General features: G+C 42.4%; 1 protein-coding gene, 1 long non-coding RNA gene and 1 pseudogene across 8 annotated transcripts in view; 1 reads left to right on the top strand and 2 right to left on the bottom strand.

The window, feature by feature from the left end:
* HECTD4 (HECT domain E3 ubiquitin protein ligase 4) overlaps nucleotides 1-17,748 on the top strand; it is a 188,882-nt gene that overhangs the window by 115,030 nt on the left and 56,104 nt on the right. For 4 of the 7 annotated variants that reach the window (XM_038575137.1, XM_038575138.1, XM_038575139.1 and 1 more), the window contains exons 29-43: nucleotides 222-397; nucleotides 2,389-2,524; nucleotides 2,641-2,782; nucleotides 2,885-3,051; nucleotides 5,313-5,459; nucleotides 6,083-6,267; nucleotides 8,380-8,533; nucleotides 9,423-9,703; nucleotides 9,919-10,108; nucleotides 10,259-10,333; nucleotides 11,258-11,339; nucleotides 13,349-13,551; nucleotides 15,673-15,808; nucleotides 16,646-16,828; nucleotides 17,288-17,452. In XM_038575137.1, the coding sequence (XP_038431065.1) occupies nucleotides 222-397; nucleotides 2,389-2,524; nucleotides 2,641-2,782; nucleotides 2,885-3,051; nucleotides 5,313-5,459; nucleotides 6,083-6,267; nucleotides 8,380-8,533; nucleotides 9,423-9,703; nucleotides 9,919-10,108; nucleotides 10,259-10,333; nucleotides 11,258-11,339; nucleotides 13,349-13,551; nucleotides 15,673-15,808; nucleotides 16,646-16,828; nucleotides 17,288-17,452 (2,422 nt within the window). The remainder of the gene's footprint in view (nucleotides 1-221; nucleotides 398-2,388; nucleotides 2,525-2,640; nucleotides 2,783-2,884; nucleotides 3,052-5,312; nucleotides 5,460-6,082; nucleotides 6,268-8,379; nucleotides 8,534-9,422; nucleotides 9,704-9,918; nucleotides 10,109-10,258; nucleotides 10,334-11,257; nucleotides 11,340-13,348; nucleotides 13,552-15,672; nucleotides 15,809-16,645; nucleotides 16,829-17,287; nucleotides 17,453-17,748) is intronic. The other 3 variants (XM_038575142.1, XM_038575141.1, XM_038575140.1) reach the window with 1 other exon arrangement.
* On the bottom strand, nucleotides 2,202-6,275 carry LOC119866153. The gene is made up of 3 exons (XR_005379172.1): nucleotides 6,074-6,275; nucleotides 2,771-3,084; nucleotides 2,202-2,474 (listed from the first exon to the last, which is right to left on the bottom strand). It is a non-coding gene; the product is annotated as an uncharacterized LOC119866153 (long non-coding RNA).
* LOC102156846 lies at nucleotides 14,107-14,947 on the bottom strand (annotated as a pseudogene).

Genomic DNA, 17,748 nt, shown 5'->3' with positions numbered 1-17,748 from the left:
GAAATTTTTATTTTAGCCTTCCAAAGTTAGCATATAGGCATCAGAAACTGGACAAAAGGAACTAAAGTCAGTCCATTTATAGCACTGTTCTCTTGGCTGGAGAAACGGGAAGGGGAATGATACTTTTGCTTAGTTTTCCTCTACTTATATCCTTTGTAATTAAAAACCTTGGTTTTGGTGAACCTAAGAACGACTAAATGCACATCAGCCTTTCTTTATAGGGAGAAGTTCCTGCAAGAAGTGAATTCTCTCATTCAGAAACCCTTGCACCCACTGGCTAAAACGAAGACATTAGTGAAGAGTTTAATGAACCGAGCCGAGCTGTTGTTACATGTCACCATCGCGGCCCAGTCTGGCCTCACAAGAAGCATCTCGGGGACCCCCGCGGAAACACCGGGTACAAAGCCAGCCCCACGCAGGCATTCTGCACTAGTCTGTTCATAAAATATACATCAGCTACTGAGAGAAAAATCACTCTTGTGTTCTTCTAGGAGGGAGAAAAAGAAATGTCAACATTTAAAAAATTTTTGCCTTTTACTTTTTTCCAGCCAAGAAGGACTTTTCATTGAATTTGTGTGTTTTGTGAGTCAACTGAGTATCAGGGGTTTAGTTTTAGTTTTTCTTGGGAGCCCAGGGATGTCTATTTTTTTAAAGATTTTATTTATTTATTCATAGAGACACAGAGAAAGGGAGAGAGAGGCAGAGACACAGGCAGAGGGAAAAGCAGGCTCCGTGCAGGGAGCCCAACAAGGGACTCGATCCCGGATCCCCGGGATCACGCTCTGGGCCGAAGGCAGGCGCTAAACCGCTGACCCACCTGGGCTGCCCAGGGATGTCTATTTTTAAAATCTAGTGCCCCTTACTTTTAGTTTATGGCTTGTCATTTTCTTTTTTTTTTTTTTTTTAATATTTTCTTTATTTGAGAGAGCTAGTGAGAGACAGAAAGAAGGAGAGAGGACATGAGTGGGGGGAGAAGCTGAGGAAGGAGAAGCAGGCACTCCACTGAGCAGGGAGCCCAACATGAGACTTGATCCCAGAACCCCGGGATCATGACCTGAGCTGAAGGCAGACACTCAACCAACTGAGCCACCCAGGCATCCCAGCTTGTCATTTTCATAGTAATGTGTACGATTAGGCAGTTGACATTGTGAATCTTGTAAGATTTTCCTCTTACAGCCAAGTTTGCATTGCACCTTTGGTAATTATGTGGAAACTTCTAACATGAATTTTCATTATTAATTTTTTTCCTGGTCACATTTTAATTGTTAGCCTGAAAGGACATTTCTCAGGGAAATCAATGAGTCTTCTTTCTTAAGCAGGATCCCCAATACTGGGGGATAGCCCATAATGACAAGTGTTGATTCTTACCTTGAGAGAGCAGGATGAGTAAACATTATACTCCAGGTTATCAAACCCCATTGTCCAATGGACACTGCCAAGCACATGAACTTGTTTTCATCCTAGTTGAGTGTCCAGGGCTCTCCTCACATGGGAAAGAAGTCTAGGGTGATTGAGGTTTCCAACCCTGGTCAAAGGAGACCATTTGCTGAGACCATCAGGGGAAGTGTGCTGAATGTGTGCAGTATGATCACATACCAAGATGGTCTGCTGACCATGTCCCTGGTCACATTAGGCCTTGGTTAATTAAAGGTTTCGTATAAAGACTTAACTACTCAGGAAGACTGATGATGCTTTCCAAGAGGCTCTTGCCATCAGTGATCATGAAATAATAGTTTGCTGACAAATAACATCTTCAAAAATTGTTTTTAGACTGACACTGCCTAATCATTCTTTTTTTTTTTTTTAAAGATTTTGTTTATTCATTTATGATAGACATAGAGAGAGAGAGGGAGAGGCAGAGACACAGGCAGAGGGAAAAGCAGGCTCCATGCCGGGAGCCCGATGTGGGACTCGATCCCGGGACTCCAGGAACGCGCCCCAGGCCAAAGGCAGGCGCCAAACCGCTGAGCCACCCAGGGATCCCCTGCCTAATCATTCTTAAGACAGATTCAAATAATTCATTTGAATTAAGAAATTTTTGATTCCAGAAATTACTTTGTCCTTTCTGGCTTTTTAGAATGCTTATATGAAGGTGAACATTGAGAGTTTATGAATTAAATGAGTCAGCCTTTTTTTAAAAAACCAAATTTAATAAAAAGATTATGGTTTTTCACACTTAAAATAATTTTTTTACCCTAATATCTAGGTTTAAACATTTTTTTACCCTAATATCTAGCCTAAAAACCATCAGTGTGCTGTACTCACTAGTTTCGTAGATGAACTCTCCTAGAAAGCGAAGATACTCTTAGAGTAGTAGCATAACTGTTGTTGCTGTCCTCACAAATCAGACAGCAGATATGCCAATCTTTTTATTCTTTTCTGTTCCAGCTTGTAAATCAGCTTCAGAAACAAAGGTGATATCTCATGCTGTGCGGCAGCCTGTTTTTCTTCGCAGCATGTCGGCTCCTTCTGACCTGGAAATGATTGGTAATGAAGATTTGGAATTTACTAGAGCAAATCAGAGGTAAATGGCTAATGGCTAAGGTTAGATTCCCACATGCAGCTGAATACATTCATCAAAACACACTCCCTGAGTGAGTTTCTTGTTTTGTGATCTAGTGCTATTTTGTTTTCCTGTAGGCGGCGCCATGTGACCAGCCACCGCAGCAGCTCCTTTACTCTCCTGCAGTCATTGGCCATTGAGGATAGCAGGGACAAGCCCACTTACAGTGTCCTGCTGGGGCAACTGTTTGCTTTCATTGGCACTAACCCTGACCAAGCTGTAGGTCATGTTTTGCTGACTACAGACGAATAGCACCTAACAGCACCGGGGGCCTGGAACAGTCACGAAGAGTCAGGTGGACTTCCTTCTCATGCCTTTCAGGTGTCCAGCAGCAGCTTTCTTCTGGCTGCACAGACGAGGTGGCGGCGGGGAAATACTCGAAAGCAGGCACTGGTGCACATGCGGGAATTGCTGACGGCTGCTGTGCGTGTCGGGGGCGTGACACACCTTGTGGGTCCAGTGACTATGGTCCTTCAGGGAGGACCCAGGTCAGTTGTTTCTAGTAGCTCATACCGTTCTGTCTAGGGGGAAAGAGGCATTTGTTCCAAAGATTATTCTTAAGGCCAAATATAGTGGTATTTACTAATGTTTTCCCCTAAAATAATTCTGCTTTTATTTTTCAAAAGTATCCCACAGTTTTATAATAACTTCAGCTTATGTAGCAGAAAGTAAAAGTCTCTTTACTGTGCTTCCTTTCCTGAATTCCACCCTGTTCACTTAGAGCTGCTTGTATCAGCTACACACACATAAGTAGCTTTTTAGTTCTCTTTGTACACAGAAGTGTGTATGTGTAGGATTTTTTTTCTTAATTTAGATTATGTTATACTGTTATATAACAGACATGAAAATAATTTTGCTCAATATATCTTAGATAAATCTGTCTTTTCATGTCAGTACATTTGGGTTTGCTTTATAGTTTTTAAGCACATTGTGGACCTCCAGATATGGATGGCTATGTCTTATTTAACTCCTCCCCTCCTGGTGAACCATGGTTCATTTTCTCTTTCTCTCCTTCATTTTGTCTGCTTTATTTCTGCATTAATAGTGATGTAGTCAGTATCCTTATACCTATGTTTTTGTGTATTTTTGTGCTTATTTTTACTGGATCAATTTCTAAAAACATAATTGTAGATACGAACTTTGAAAAAGGTTGAATAACTTCTTTGTGGGAGTTTTGCTATACTATTCCCTACTGGGCTTCAAAGATCTTCAGAAAGAAATAGAAAAGGTGTCTGTCTCCAGGTCCTGGACTAGAACTGCCTGGGAGTTCAAGGAGACTTGTGTCTCCTGACAGCTTTTTGAGAAATTCTGGCCAGCAAGCAGAGAGCAGTGGCTGGAGGAAAATGTGTTAACTAAGAGCTAATATCTTGAGAAATTTCTGTGTCAATCAGGAGAGGCCAGGTTACTTTTCAGAAACAAAACTCTCCAATATCTCAGCGGTTTACAAAACAAGACAACAGTTCTTACTTGTGTCCAGCACAGGTGTGCCCCAACACATGCTAATCCCGGAGAGCCTGGGTAAGAGAAGAGTTCTAGACCCTCCTAGACTGCTGTCTCAAAAGCTGTCAGTCCCCTTGTCAGGCTAGTCACATGCTCACTCAACTAAAGTGGATGCCCAGAAAGCCCATTGAGTAGCACTGGCCACCACAGCTTCCTCCCAGAATAATTTCTCCACAACCCTGGGAGCATTACTCCTTTTCCCTTTGGTTATTAATGTCATATATCAAACATTTGAAAAAATGCAGAAAATCCCAAAGTATATATAAAGTAAATCCAGCATCTTAAGATAAAACCTGTAACATTCTAGCGTATGTGTCTGTCTTTATCCTAACCACAGATATCTCCTATAATGTTTTTAGTGGTATAGCACTGCATCATATTCCTGAACCTTTATTCAGATTTAATCCCTATTTTCAACCTTAGGTTTTATTTACATATTTTTGCTATTATAAACAGTATTCTATAGCATATCTTTGTAGATAAATCCACACAGTTCCAGTTTTCAACTAATATTAGTTACTGTAGAATCTACCCTAGGATGATGCCTGGGTGGCTCAGTGGTTAAGCATCTGCCTTTGGCTCAGAGCGTGATCCCAGAGGCCTAGGATCAAGTCCTGCATCAGGCTCCCCACAGGGAGCATGCTTCTTCCTCTTCCTATGTCTCTGCCTCTCTCTTGTCTCTCAAGAATAAATAAATAAAATCTTAAAAAAAAAAAAAGAATCCAGGTTGTGTGTTTATATTGGGAAAGTCTTATTTCATATCAATTGGATTCTCATAATCTGCTAATAATCACAATGTGAACTTGAAAAGGACACTTAGCTAATCAATTTGGGCCTTGATTTTCTCATTAGTACAATTGCATTTACAGAATTCAGTGCTGCATAGGATATTGTAGACAAGTTTCAGATGTTTCCTTATTAAATGCATTTGGGAAATGTGGAGTACCATTCTGTTGCTCTTAGAGATATTGTGGACTTTAATCTCGTAAGGCTCCGAGTAGTCCTGCTTAACTTGACTTTTCTAAAGTTTGGGCATTGTCTTTGAGGCAACTTAAGAAATGCTGTCTGGTAGTCTTGTGTGGTCCTGGAGTCTGGGAAACAATAGTAATTTCTAAGATCCCTTCAGTTCTGGATTCATCTAGACACCCTTGGGTTTCTCACAAGAACATTCCTGCTCTTACGTTCTTATGTTTACCATCACTCTTCTTGCCGTGGTTCAAGAAGCCTGCACTTTGGTTCTGTTTCATAGAATTGAAGAACTAACCTGTGGTGGGATGGTCGAGCAGGTCCAGGAAGCCTTTGGCGAGACCATGACCTCTGTTGTGTCTCTATGTGCTCGTTACCCTATTGCATGTGCAAATAGCATCGGACTCTTATGTACCATACCTTATACCAGGTAAATAAGGCAATGCTTTTTATTGTGAGTAAGTTACACTGCAGTGTTTAATTAAAAATATTTTTGAATTAAAAAATTGGGATATTTTTTTTTTTGCTTTGGTTATCCAATGACACTACCACTGTGATTAAATGAACTTACCTCCCTGACAGACACCTAAGGTTACTGTGTAAATTCCAGATTGTTGAATTCCTACATGATCAAGAGTGGCCAAGAGGGATCATATTACATTGTCAAAATGGAGAGGTTTAAAGGAACGTAAAAGATCTCTAGGAAATTACTTAACATTTGGCAAAAAATCTTTGCAAATACATTTATTTTCTCACTGACCTTATAAATCCCCCTTTTTTTCTATGTAGTTTTTTTTCTCTTATGGGAACCGTGAGTTGATTCTATCAGTTTTTACTTATTGTTCTATATGAACAAACTAAAATTTGAAGTTCCTTATTTATGAAGGAAATCCTCATTGTAAAGACATATTTCTGTGTTGAGTTATGCATGGTAGTATCCTAAGTAATAGACAAAGAACTATGCTGTTTTTATGCCCCTTTGATAACCTGGGTCTTAAACCCGAAGGCTGGTCAGTGATGTTTATTTCATATAACCCTTTCCACCTGGCTCAGGAGCGAAGAGAAGTGCCTGGTGCGCAGTGGCCTCGTTCAGCTCATGGATCGACTCTGTAGCTTGAGCAGTCAGACGGAATCTAGCTCCAGTGAGAAGCAAACTAAGAAGCAGAAAGTGGCCACAATGGCCTGGGCAGCTTTCCAGGTGCTTGCCAATCGCTGTGTTGAGTGGGAAAAAGAAGAAGGTAAGAAGCAGGATTCCATTCTAGAATTCATTGATTTCTTCTGTTGACATGTCTATTTAATTATTTGTGCTGGCTGGGGGAAAGAAAGGCTATATTAAATTACATAATCAGATGGGTCAAATTAATGATTTCATGAGAGCCTCTTCATCAGCATGCTTCTCTGAAAATTTATGGCTACACTATGACATTAAATAATATTCTAACCTAGAGCACATTGTGCTAAGTGAAATAAGCCAGACGTAGAAAGACAAATACTGAATGATCTCCCTTATATGTGGAATCTAAAAAAGCCAAACTCCTAGAAACCAAGAGTAGAATGGTAGTTGCCAGGAATTTTAGGAGGAGGGGGAATTGGGGAGATGTTGGTCAAAAGGTCAAACTTCCAGTTATAAGATGAATAAGTTCTGGGTCTAATGTACAGCATGGTGATTATAGTCAATAATACTTAATCATACTCTTGAAATTTGCTGACAAAGTGAATCTTAAATGTTCTCAAACCACACACACACACACATACTCCAATAACTAATGAGGTGATGGAAGTATTAACTAGATTGTAGTAATCATTTCACAATGTATATACATATTGGGATCCCTGGGTGGCACAGCGGTTTGGCGCCTGCCTTTGGCCCAGGGCGCGATCCTGGAGACCCGGGATCGAATCCCACATCAGGCTCCCGGTGCATGGAGCCTGCTTCTCCCTCTGCCTATGTCTCTGCCTCTCTCTCTCTCTCTGTGACTATCATAAATAAATAAAAATTAAAAAAAAAAAACAATGTATATACATATTTACATATATAATCATGTTGTATACCTTTTTTAAAAAATCACATTATACAATATAAATTGTATACAACTGTATTTGTTAGTCATCCCTCAATAGAGCTGTGGGTGGAGGTGAAGAATGATAACCACTCTGGAAGAGTACAGTAAGCCAGGAAATTGAGAAGATATTTTTCATTTCTATTTTGTCAACACTGCTAACAGTCTACAAATAACATGAAATGATTTAGTTGCATTTTCAAGTGCTATTTCCAAATTATATTATTTCCAATCCAGCTGAAAAAGTAAAGTTGAAGGATAACATCTCCATAATGTAACATCTTCCAGGCCTATGTATATACCTTGGTTATTTGTTTATTCATTCACTGCGTGTTTTATTATTTCTTATTACTATTTTTAATTTAAATTCAGTTAATTAACTATAGTATATTAATAATTTCAAAGGTAGAGGTCATTGATTCATCAATCTTATATAATAGCCAGTGCTCATTATGTCATCACATGCCCTTAATGTCCATCACCCAGTTACCCCATCCCCTTACCCCTCCCCCTCACTGTGTGTTTTATTATCTTGAGAATCAGGCATAAGATGAACAAGGGCATTGCTCTTAAGAAATATGATGCAGTGGTGGGATAGACCAGTGAGCAAATGATTGCGGTGTGGTCAGTGCCATAATTGAGGTGCATGCAAAGTGTTGGGAGCACAGAGGTTCCTACAGACCAGCTGTGCTAGAGATTAGGCAAAGCTCCCCCAAGAAGGTGACGAGTGAGTTACTCTTACAAGGATGAAGAATATTTCCATGCACAATAAATAGTGTGTGTAGGCATAGGGATCCCAGAGACCATGGGAAGTTCAGGAAATGACAACTAATTTGTGTCATTTTTTACAAGAGCTGCTTGGAAGGGAGGGGCTTCTGGAACTACAGTGAAAATGGAAAGATCCGAAAAGGTCTTTAATTGTGTTTGAGGAGAGAGAAGGTATATGAGCTAAAAATCAAGGTGTGTTCATGACAGTTTAAAAAAAATGGTGATTTTTCCCTGTTAATCAAAGTATGTTCCTTGTTTTGTATGAGTTCTATTCAGTTTTCATTAAGAATAATGTCTTTCCCCAACATTGAATCATTAACCTTTTATATGTGCAAATGTTACCTAATGAGGAGACACTAATTGGATAGCTAGTGGAATGCTGAGCAGGTTAAAGAAAAATCAGGCGCAAGAGAAGGGCTTTAAGTAGGGACACAGAGAGGGAGGACTTGCCACACCTGCAGGCTCACCATGGCTTCTTTGAGTTCTCACTTCACTCTTTCTTTCTTTCTTTGAACTCTAAAGGTGGCTCCACAGAGGCAGTGCACTCAGGTCTGGCCCGTCAGGTGTCCAGCCTTCTCACCAACCATCTTGCCCGAGCAACTGAGTGCTGTGGCAACCAGGCTGCTGGGAATGATGCCCTCCAGGATGTCCTTAGTCTTCTCAATGATCTCTCAAGGTATAGAGAGCTGTGGAAAGAGGTGGCTTTCCTCCTGAATGATCGGGGCTTCTCTTGGGTGGTGATTGTCTTTTGAAACATCTAAATTACAAGGCCATTCTGACATGCTTCTGCTTCCAGAACAGTAGAGAACAAAACTATTGACAAACAGTAGCTCTAAAATGCGAGGATTGTTTAGGTGAATCTCTACCTCATAAAATGATACCATTTGCTTTAAAACTTTGCTGGTGACAGCTGCTAGCCTTTCAGGTCTATGCAGGTACATTGAGTAACCCCAAATCTTACCCTCATTATAGCAAAATAAAGAATAATCAGTCAGGACCTGCAGTTGACTCATGTTCTCATGCTGTGTCTTAAGACAATCTGTGGAGGTTTGATACCATCCTGTGTGAGCTGTGAGGCCCACAACTGCTTGTCCACATAAGGCTACTTGTTCTTTGGCTCCTGCTGGACTTTGTTTTCTTCTCAGTGAGATGCCACAGGGTCAGCTGTGTCATATTCCACACTGTTGAGGCCTGTGTAACCCTGTGTGAGATATTTGGTCTTAAAACACTCCTTAATAGGAAATAAAAGACTAAATGGAAAGTCTCTAGTTTGGTTCATACAGTTGTAGTGCTCCATGAACCATGCTGAACTATAGCATCTCAGTTAAGTAAACATTAGGGATCAGAAAATATTCAAAAATCTTTCTTTTTAAGTATTATTGGTTGGTCAATTGTGAACTTACATTAGATATTTACCAAAACCTTCATTCTCCTTCCTAAAAACATAGTGCCAGATCCGTGTTGTCCTCGTGAGTCAGTTCATCCTCATTTAGGGAATTATTGCTTCTGAATGTCTATAGACCAATATGCCCAACGTCATTTACCTTTTTTTCCTTCTTTTCCAGGAGTCACATAGGTAAAGCCATCCTGAGCCAGCCAGCTTGTGTGTCCAAACTCCTCTCCCTGCTGCTTGACCAGCGCCCATCTCCAAAGCTGGTCCTTATCATTCTTCAGCTGTGCCGGGCTGCACTCCCGCTGATGAGTGTAGAAGATTGTGGGAATGTGGAGCTCCCACCATGGAGCTACTCTGTTCCTTCCCTAAACAGTGAGCAGGAGGATCCCAGTGACCCAGCATCCAAGATTGCTTCATTGCTCTTAGCAAAGCTGGCAGATTACGTGGTCCCAGGTGAGAGGCTGGCCGGAGGATGGTACAGAGGTGCCTGCTTCTTGTGGACGGCCACACTGAGCTTCCTCCTGTCTGTAGCTGCTGCTGCTGCTATGCCTTCTGTGATGAAAGAAAGGGAGGTGGGAGAGGGAAGAAGAGAGATTCCAAAGCCAGAGTTTTCCCTGCGCAGGGGAGCTATACCAATAACACTGCAATTGTTCTGTTTGCTTTTAAAGGATGTCAGACAGTTCTTTCTCCAACTGCTTCTGAACCTGATACTACATTGACAAAAACCAGCCCCAAGAATTCCTTAAAAGGAGACAAAGATCCTGGAGAAGAGAGTGAAGCAGTGGATGGCAAGCTGTCTATCTTTATCCACAAGCGGGAAGACCAATCATCCCATGAGGTTCTCCAGCCGCTACTAAGGTGACTGACTGTTGTAATAGCCACATGTCATTAGGCACTGACTGTGTCCCAGGCACTGAGCTCAGTAAGCCCCTTACATACATCAACTGTCTCAGCCTTCTTGACGACCCTAAGAGGTAATCACTATTACTGTCATCCCTGTTGTTACAGTGGAGAAACTGAGGCAGAGCTGAACCACAGACGCAGGCCTCTGACCACAGAGCCCAAGCTTTTATCCACAACTCGGTACTGTTTCTTCAAACCCAACAGAGAGCAAAAGCCCTGTTGAGAATATATTGTTTGTGCTCAATGGAGAGTCTACAGTGTGATTTGGGCTTCAAGAAGGAATAATGCAGTCTGGTTTTAGTCATTTGCATCCTTCAGCCATTGGTAAATTTAAGGATACCATTGACTGTGAGGTGGAGAGATAAGAGAAATTTTTTTTTAAACATGGAGCCCTGTCAGTGGGAGCCAGGAAGGTCTTCCACAGAACATAAGGGAATTTAGGACACGTATGTATATCTCCGGGGAAGACTTCTTTCTTCAAATAAATGATGTGGTGATGGTGTCATCCTCATAATTGGTCCCTTGGCTACCATCATGGCAACTGAAAGCACTAATGGGCTACTGGCATAAACTAGGGGTCCAGCAGGTCAGTGCTAGATGCAGGAACCACCAAGAAACATTCTTAGGCATTGCAAAACCTGACAGTGCAAATTTGGTGAAGGAGTTTTTGGAGGTCAGGTTTAAGAAGCAGAGGAAACTGAATTTTTAGAAAGATCCAGTCATTAACATCAAGGCATTCAACCCATGCTATTGTTAAAGTTCCCTTATTTTGGGATTTAGATCACTCACCGAGCCCAGCCTTCCCTGTATTGTAGGCTCAGATTCTCGATTTTGTTCAGCTCTCTATTTTGTACATCATTTTCATGTAGTTTTTAAATTATCACTACAACTGTCTAAAAAGAGCTGGTGTTTTGATCCCTAAAAGTCCTGTAATTAAACAATAATAAATTCTTTCCTTTTTGAAAAATTGAGTCTTACTATGGGTTTTAAAATCCTGTTGTAGCATATAGTACTGCTCTGGTTAATACTAGATTGCCCCATGGCGTGCAGCCTGACCTTGACCTTGCCTGGAAGATCATCACCTCTCTCTGCTTTCCCTTTTAGTAGCTCAGAAGGACGGCCCTTCAGACTTGGCACTGGTGCCAACATGGAGAAAGTTGTGAAAATGGATCGAGACATGACTAAGGTAACTCTAATTCGGAGACACCCGCTCTGACAGGAATGCTTGATTGAGAAACATTTGCCATGCTTTAGGTTTTCAGAGACATTTAAGAAAAAAAATTCCCACAAGGAGGCAGAGTGAGAAATTAAAGTCAGTGGCTTAACTGAAGCCATTTTTAAGAGAACCAGTCAGAGTCAATTTGTCATTGATGTTAAAATGTAAAAGAGAATTCTCGTTCTTGACCTAGAAGTTTTTTCTTAGTTTTATTTTTTTATCTTTATTTTTTTTAAATTTTTATTTATTTATGATAGTCACAGAGAGAGAGAGAAAGAGGCAGAGACACAAGCAGAGGGAGAAGCAGGCTCCATGCACCGGGAGCCCGATGTGGGACTCGATCCCGGGTCTCCAGGATCGTGCCCTGGGCCAAAGGCAGGCGCCAAACCGCTGCGCCACCCAGGGATCCCCTTTTCTTAGTTTTATTAAGAAAGTTTTGCAGCCTATGGGATGCCTGGGAGGCTCAGCAGTTTAGTGCCTGCCTTTGGCCCAGGGCATGATCCTGGAGTCCCAGGATTGAGTCCCACATCAGGCTCCCAGCTTCTCCCTCTGCCTATGTCTCTGACTCTCTCTCTCTCTCTGTGTCTCTCATGAATAAATAAAATCTTTAAAATATATATATATATTTTTTGCAGCCTATTAATGCCTTAAAAGTGAGGGGTACCTGTGTGGCTCAGTTCGTTAAGCATCTGTGAGATTGAGCCCTGTGTCGGGCTCCACACTGGACATGGAACATGCTTAAGATTCTGTCTCTCTCTCTCTTCTCTGCCCCTCCCCATCCCACATGTGCTCTCTCTCTCTCTCTCTCCCTAAAAACAAATACATAAATAATAATACTTTAAAAGTGATAATATGTAAAAGGTTAAAAGAGTAATAGATTTTAAAAAAGAATAATAGATAAAAGAACTAAAGATACATAACCCATAAAAAGCATTGAAATATGCTCATGTTTACAGATTATACAATAAATAAAGAAATAAAAATAGTAATATATAATTTTTCACCTGTCAAAGTTAAAGAAAATTGATAGGGACACCTGGATGGCTCAGTAGTTGAGTGCCTGCATTCAGCCCAGGGTATAATCCTGGAGTCCCGGGATCAAGACTCACATCCGGCTCTCTGCATTGGAGCCTGCTTCTCTCTCTGCCTATGTCGCTGTCTCTCTCTCTGTGTGTCTCTCATGAATAAATAAATAAAATCTTAAAAAAAAAAAAAAAAACCCGATAATACTCATTATTGTCAAGGTGAGGGTAAACAAGCATTTTCAAGGGTCCAGAGACAACCATGCTCTGCACAGCTCTATTTATTTAAAACAAAACAAAAAAATATAATCTGTATACCCCTAAATGGGGGATTGATTAAAGAAATTGTTGTATGTCATTTATACCTCAAATTTTTAATTTAAAAATTTATGTTGGGGCGGCCCTGGTGGCACAGTGGTTTAGCACCGCCTGCAGCCTGGGGTGTGATCCTGGGGACCCAGGACCCGGGCTTGAGTCCCACGTCGGGCTCCCTGAGTGGAGCCTGCTTCTCCCTCTGCCTGTGTCTCTGCCTCTCTCTCTCTCTCTGTGTGTCTCTCATGAATAAATAAAATCTTTAAAAAAAACAAAACAAAACTTGTGTTCTGTCTTTAAAAAAATCTTAAAAAAAAATTTAAGTTGTATGCCTATGATGAAATACTATACAATTATAAAAAGAGTGAGGTCAATCTACATATATCAGTATCAAAACACATGATAGTTTGATAACTGAGAAAAATTAAACAGAAAAACTGTGCGTAGTGTGATCCATGATTATGTGTGCCAGAATTTGCATGGAAACAAATTTAGAGGATTCACAGTTATATGTGACTGGGTGAGGACATGGGATGTTTATGGGAAATTAACTTTCTATATATAGTATTTTAACATGTGAGTCGGGGAAGCAGGTTTTAAAAAGTAGGAAGCGGAGTATGGTGACGGTCTCAAACCTCCCTACAGGGTGGCTGTTGTGAGGTGATTACAGAAGAGGCTGCAGCTGCTCTTCGGAAAGCAACCAAGTGGGCGCAGTCAGGCCTCATCGTCAGCATCGGGCCGCCTGTAGAGTCTGTCAACCCAGAGACTGTGAGCGGACTGTCCACAGGTGACAAAAAGAAAACTGCCCAGACCTCCATTTGCCGAGAGAGGAACTCTGAGCTTGCAAGGTAGTCTTTTCCTGTCCAGACTCTTCTAAGGTCTACTTAGTAATGGACTTGTTTTTAGGGCTTTAATTGTATATCATCCTCTTGACCTGCTGGAAATGAGGACTTCGGGGTTAAAATACCCATCTGAGGTGGTCCTGGGCAAATAGGGCAGCATTCCTGGCTGAGTGGGCATCTACAGCCAGAGGGTGGTCTTTTTTTTTTTTTTTTTCCCCCAGCATGTGAGGCAGTTTATTGACATTTACTTGCCCAGATGACTTTTCCTCACTGTTATAGAGTTAAAAGAATTGAGGGGAAAGGGGACGTGTACAGATGAAGCCAAAAGGCACACACTGAATACGCCATGATAGGCTGAAAAGAGGTTGCTCTGAGACTGACAAGCCCCCCATTTCAGAGGCTAAGAAAGTTTGAGCCCAAGAACATGCACTCATGTAGCCAAATCCCTTCTGTCTGCCAGAGGAGAACCAGGCAAACCCTGTCCGGCCAACCTGCCTGCTGGCTCTGCCACCAGGCATCTTCGGACCTGGCTGTCATGCTTGTGGGACCACTGACATCTCAGTGGCCATGGCGTCCTGACCTAAACAAACAGGGAAGGCCTGGCCTGACCCCATCTGTATGGCAGAGACAAAGGTGATTGATTAGCAGATCTGTGGTGCACAAGTGATGGGAGGGGCGGTGTGTGTCAGCATGAGATCACGACTCTAAAATGCAATGTAAATCCACAAGGTGTGGGTCTGAAGGCTGGACACAATGATTAAGTATGGAAATGTCACTCGGAGCTGACCCAACTTCTGGACAGACAGACTTCTTGCACAGCCTCTGCACACAGGGTTTAGTCCCTGTGGCTCTAAACTGTCTTGGAAGCAGAAGGAAGAGGAAGTGGTAGGCTGCCCAGCTGGGGCCTGAGGACTGTCATGATTGTCCAGATCTCTGTGGTCAGAGAGTGGCCCAGCCACCTCAGCCCTGACCCTGGGACGTCGGAGGGAACAGGACGTTGAGTCCCAGGAGGGCTCCCCGTCGAGGCCCCTGCCTCGCCCGCCTGGCTCTACAGGCCTCCTCTTCTACCGCTTCTTCTTTGCCTCCTTCTTGGGCCTCTTGCTGGCAGAAAGAGCAGCAGTCTTGGTCTTCCTCTTCACCTCCACACTTCTGGGCTCAGAGGGCTCTGCCACCTGTCCACCTCATGGGACTTGGGAACAGGTACAATGATGGCCAGCACACAGATGAGCTGGAAGATGGCCCCCAGGAAGAGTCCATACTGCAGCAGGTTCTCTAGGAAAGTGGGCTCAGGCACCTCGGGAGGTGAGAAGTCCAGGTCGGAGGCCATGGCCTCGGCCAGCAGCTGCCTGTGGTCTCCTCTGATTCACCACTTTCCAGAGCCAAATTCTCCCACACCGCCCAGCCACTCCCCCGGAAGTCGAGGGTGGTCTTTTTTTGAGAAAGGCCACTAACCAGGAACACCAGCTACAGCTTTTTTGAGTATTAGTAAACTCAGGTCTTGATGCCTTTCCTTCCAGTCAGCCTAGCTCTACACATAAACTTCTCTCTGGGAGTAGACAGGAGGAAAGAGCATTGCTTCTAGGGAGTTTGCGAAGTGTTCTATGTTTGCAAGCCAGGAATTGGTGTGCCATAGGGTCCTTAGGGTCTTCCCTTGATCCTGATGGTTTATGCCGTTCAGGTTTTGAGGTCTGCTGTTTTATTTTTTATTTATTTATTTTTTTTAATTTTTTTTTTTTATTTATTTATGATAGTCACAGAGAGAGAGAGAGAGAGGCAGAGACACAGGCAGAGGGAGAAGCAGGCTCCATGCACTGGGAGCCCGATGTGGGATTCGATCCCGGGTCTCCAGGATCGCGCCCTAGGCCGAAGGCAGGCGCCAAACCGCTGCGCCACCTAGGGATCCCAGGTCTGCTGTTTTAGAGGATTCTTTAATTAACAGAAAGAATGTGAGAGAACTGATCCCCCCGCTTCCTCCATGATAATTTAGCTGTTCTTTTTCTTAGTCAATGAAATCCACTTTTTCTTGTATCATTAGAAAATTTTTCCGTCCGATGATAACCCTAAAAGCCACCTCTGCATTCTTAACCATCGCCTGGACATTGACCCTTTCCCTCTTGACACTTGCAGGACCGATCCCGTCCGACCCTTCATCAGTGGGCACGTGGCGAACAGCATGGCCGCAGAAGTGATCGCCTTGCTTCATAGCTTGCTAATGGCCCCCGAGTCAAATGCTGCCCAAATATGGACCACAACAGCAGAAAAGGTTAGCACAGAGTCCCTGCTTCACTGGGGAAACGAGGGGGAGGTTTGTGATCTGTTTTAGCATTTGAATCCTGCCTAATAAGGATCCTATTCTAGTAAAGATTTCCCAAATTGGTCAGACAGACTTGTTAGCAGTCCCCCCGCCCCCCCCCCCCCCCCCCCCCCCCGTCAAATTTGCTTTGGTTTAATCATTTCCCTTCCGCTAACCTATGCCTCCTGTCACTGCCAAAATTAGTTTTGCAGAAGATGAGACTATATTCTCGGGGAAAGGAACAGCATGCCTTGTTTCTCCTTCTTGCCTATGTTCAGTTGGTACTGACATTAGGAAATCACACAGCCTTGGTTTATTGGATTTGTTAAGTGTATATACTAAGTCCAAAGGCCTCTGTGATTTACACTCCCTGAATGTTCTGTCAGTAATTCATCATTACACGTAGTAGTCTAGTTTCCTGAAAACTAGGGACCTGTAATCAATTCCCATTTGCCCACAGTCATTTTTCAAGTGAGTGCCTTAAGAAAATTGGATGTTGAGTTGTAGGCAGTATGCTGTGATGGTTTTCCCTCAGATAAGCTTTTGCCTTATTTTAGTTTTGTCAACGCAGTGTTTGATTCTCCCACATTCTGAGGTTGTGTGTTTCCAGTCCTGTCTCATTATATAAGGCAAATATGGCAAGACGTCTGTGGTCACACCTGATAGTTACTTCATCCCTCCCATAACCAGAGTTCCTGCAGTACATGGGAGCCAGCCACTGTTAAAGATAACAGATACTTCATCACTCTTAGTGTTGAAAATGACCAAAGCTTTAACTCCTACTACATGGCTGCTTCTTATGTTTAGGTTCTGTCTCGTGCGCTGATGTACATTCCACAGTTGGGGAAATATGCAGAGAGCATTCTGGAAAATGGGAGCAGTAGTGGCAGGAAACTTGCCAAACTTCAGAGAATCGCCCGCCAGGCTGTCGCTGCACTGTGTGCCCTTGGAGGCTTCAAAGAGACCATCAAGATAGGGTCTGAGGTTCAGGTAACCAGCCAGCATTTCCCAAGTTCCTGCGTCCATTGATTAACTGATCATCTGTAAAGACTGTATCATCCACCCAGTTGGACAGGAATCCTTGTTCCTTCAAGCTAAACAAGGAATCTGAGAAACTCATGAATTCTAATCCACACTGTGCTGCAGGTTATTCAAATATTATACAGTACTGTATGGTTTTAACTATGATATCTGTGTCCCTTGGTGTCACTTAAGTTTTAGAGTTGGAAGTTTGAGATTCTGTCATATTGTGGTCACCTTGACATAGGTTTTAGGACCTACTATTTTAACTCCTCATTCAGTGCTTGGTATCTGCATTGTGATAAACTATTCCTATAATGCCACTAACAACAGCTGAGAATTCACTCTTCCACACCTGTCCCATGAGAGTGTCGTATACACCATCGGAGCCGGTCAGTAGTGCTAATCCTAATCCCTCTTTGTCTCTAGGTTTTAGGTAGAGGAATATCAGGAAGCATCGGAGTAGTGGCTTCTATCAATGAACAGGAAGGTATAGCTACAGTCAGATTCCCACCCATAGACTGTAGAAAGACTTCGCAAGCATCAGACACATTGACTATTCCATTGTCTAGACTTTGTGTTCCGAGATCGGAGGTAAGGTGATTTTTAAATGCATTATTAAATGTCACTGCAAATGGTAACCATACTGTGATGAAAAATATGTGCACACACAGTACAGAGGCACAAATACTTGGTTATCTTAAGTGTTACTTGGGAGGTGTATTTATATATTGGGTGTAATTATTTAATAGTAACGTTTGTGTGAAGATTTTTACGTAGATGACAACACTCGTTTCTTTGGTTAGGAATATTCCACAGTGTATTGTATTTTTAATTGTTTTGATCTAGTTTGCAATTTTCTGTATGGTGATTTTATTTTTTTGACTGAA

Source organism: Canis lupus, chromosome 26 (assembly GCF_011100685.1).
Source record: "Canis lupus familiaris isolate Mischka breed German Shepherd chromosome 26, alternate assembly UU_Cfam_GSD_1.0, whole genome shotgun sequence".
Taxonomy (NCBI): Eukaryota; Metazoa; Chordata; class Mammalia; order Carnivora; family Canidae; genus Canis; species Canis lupus.
This window is presented reverse-complemented; position numbering and strand designations above follow the sequence as displayed.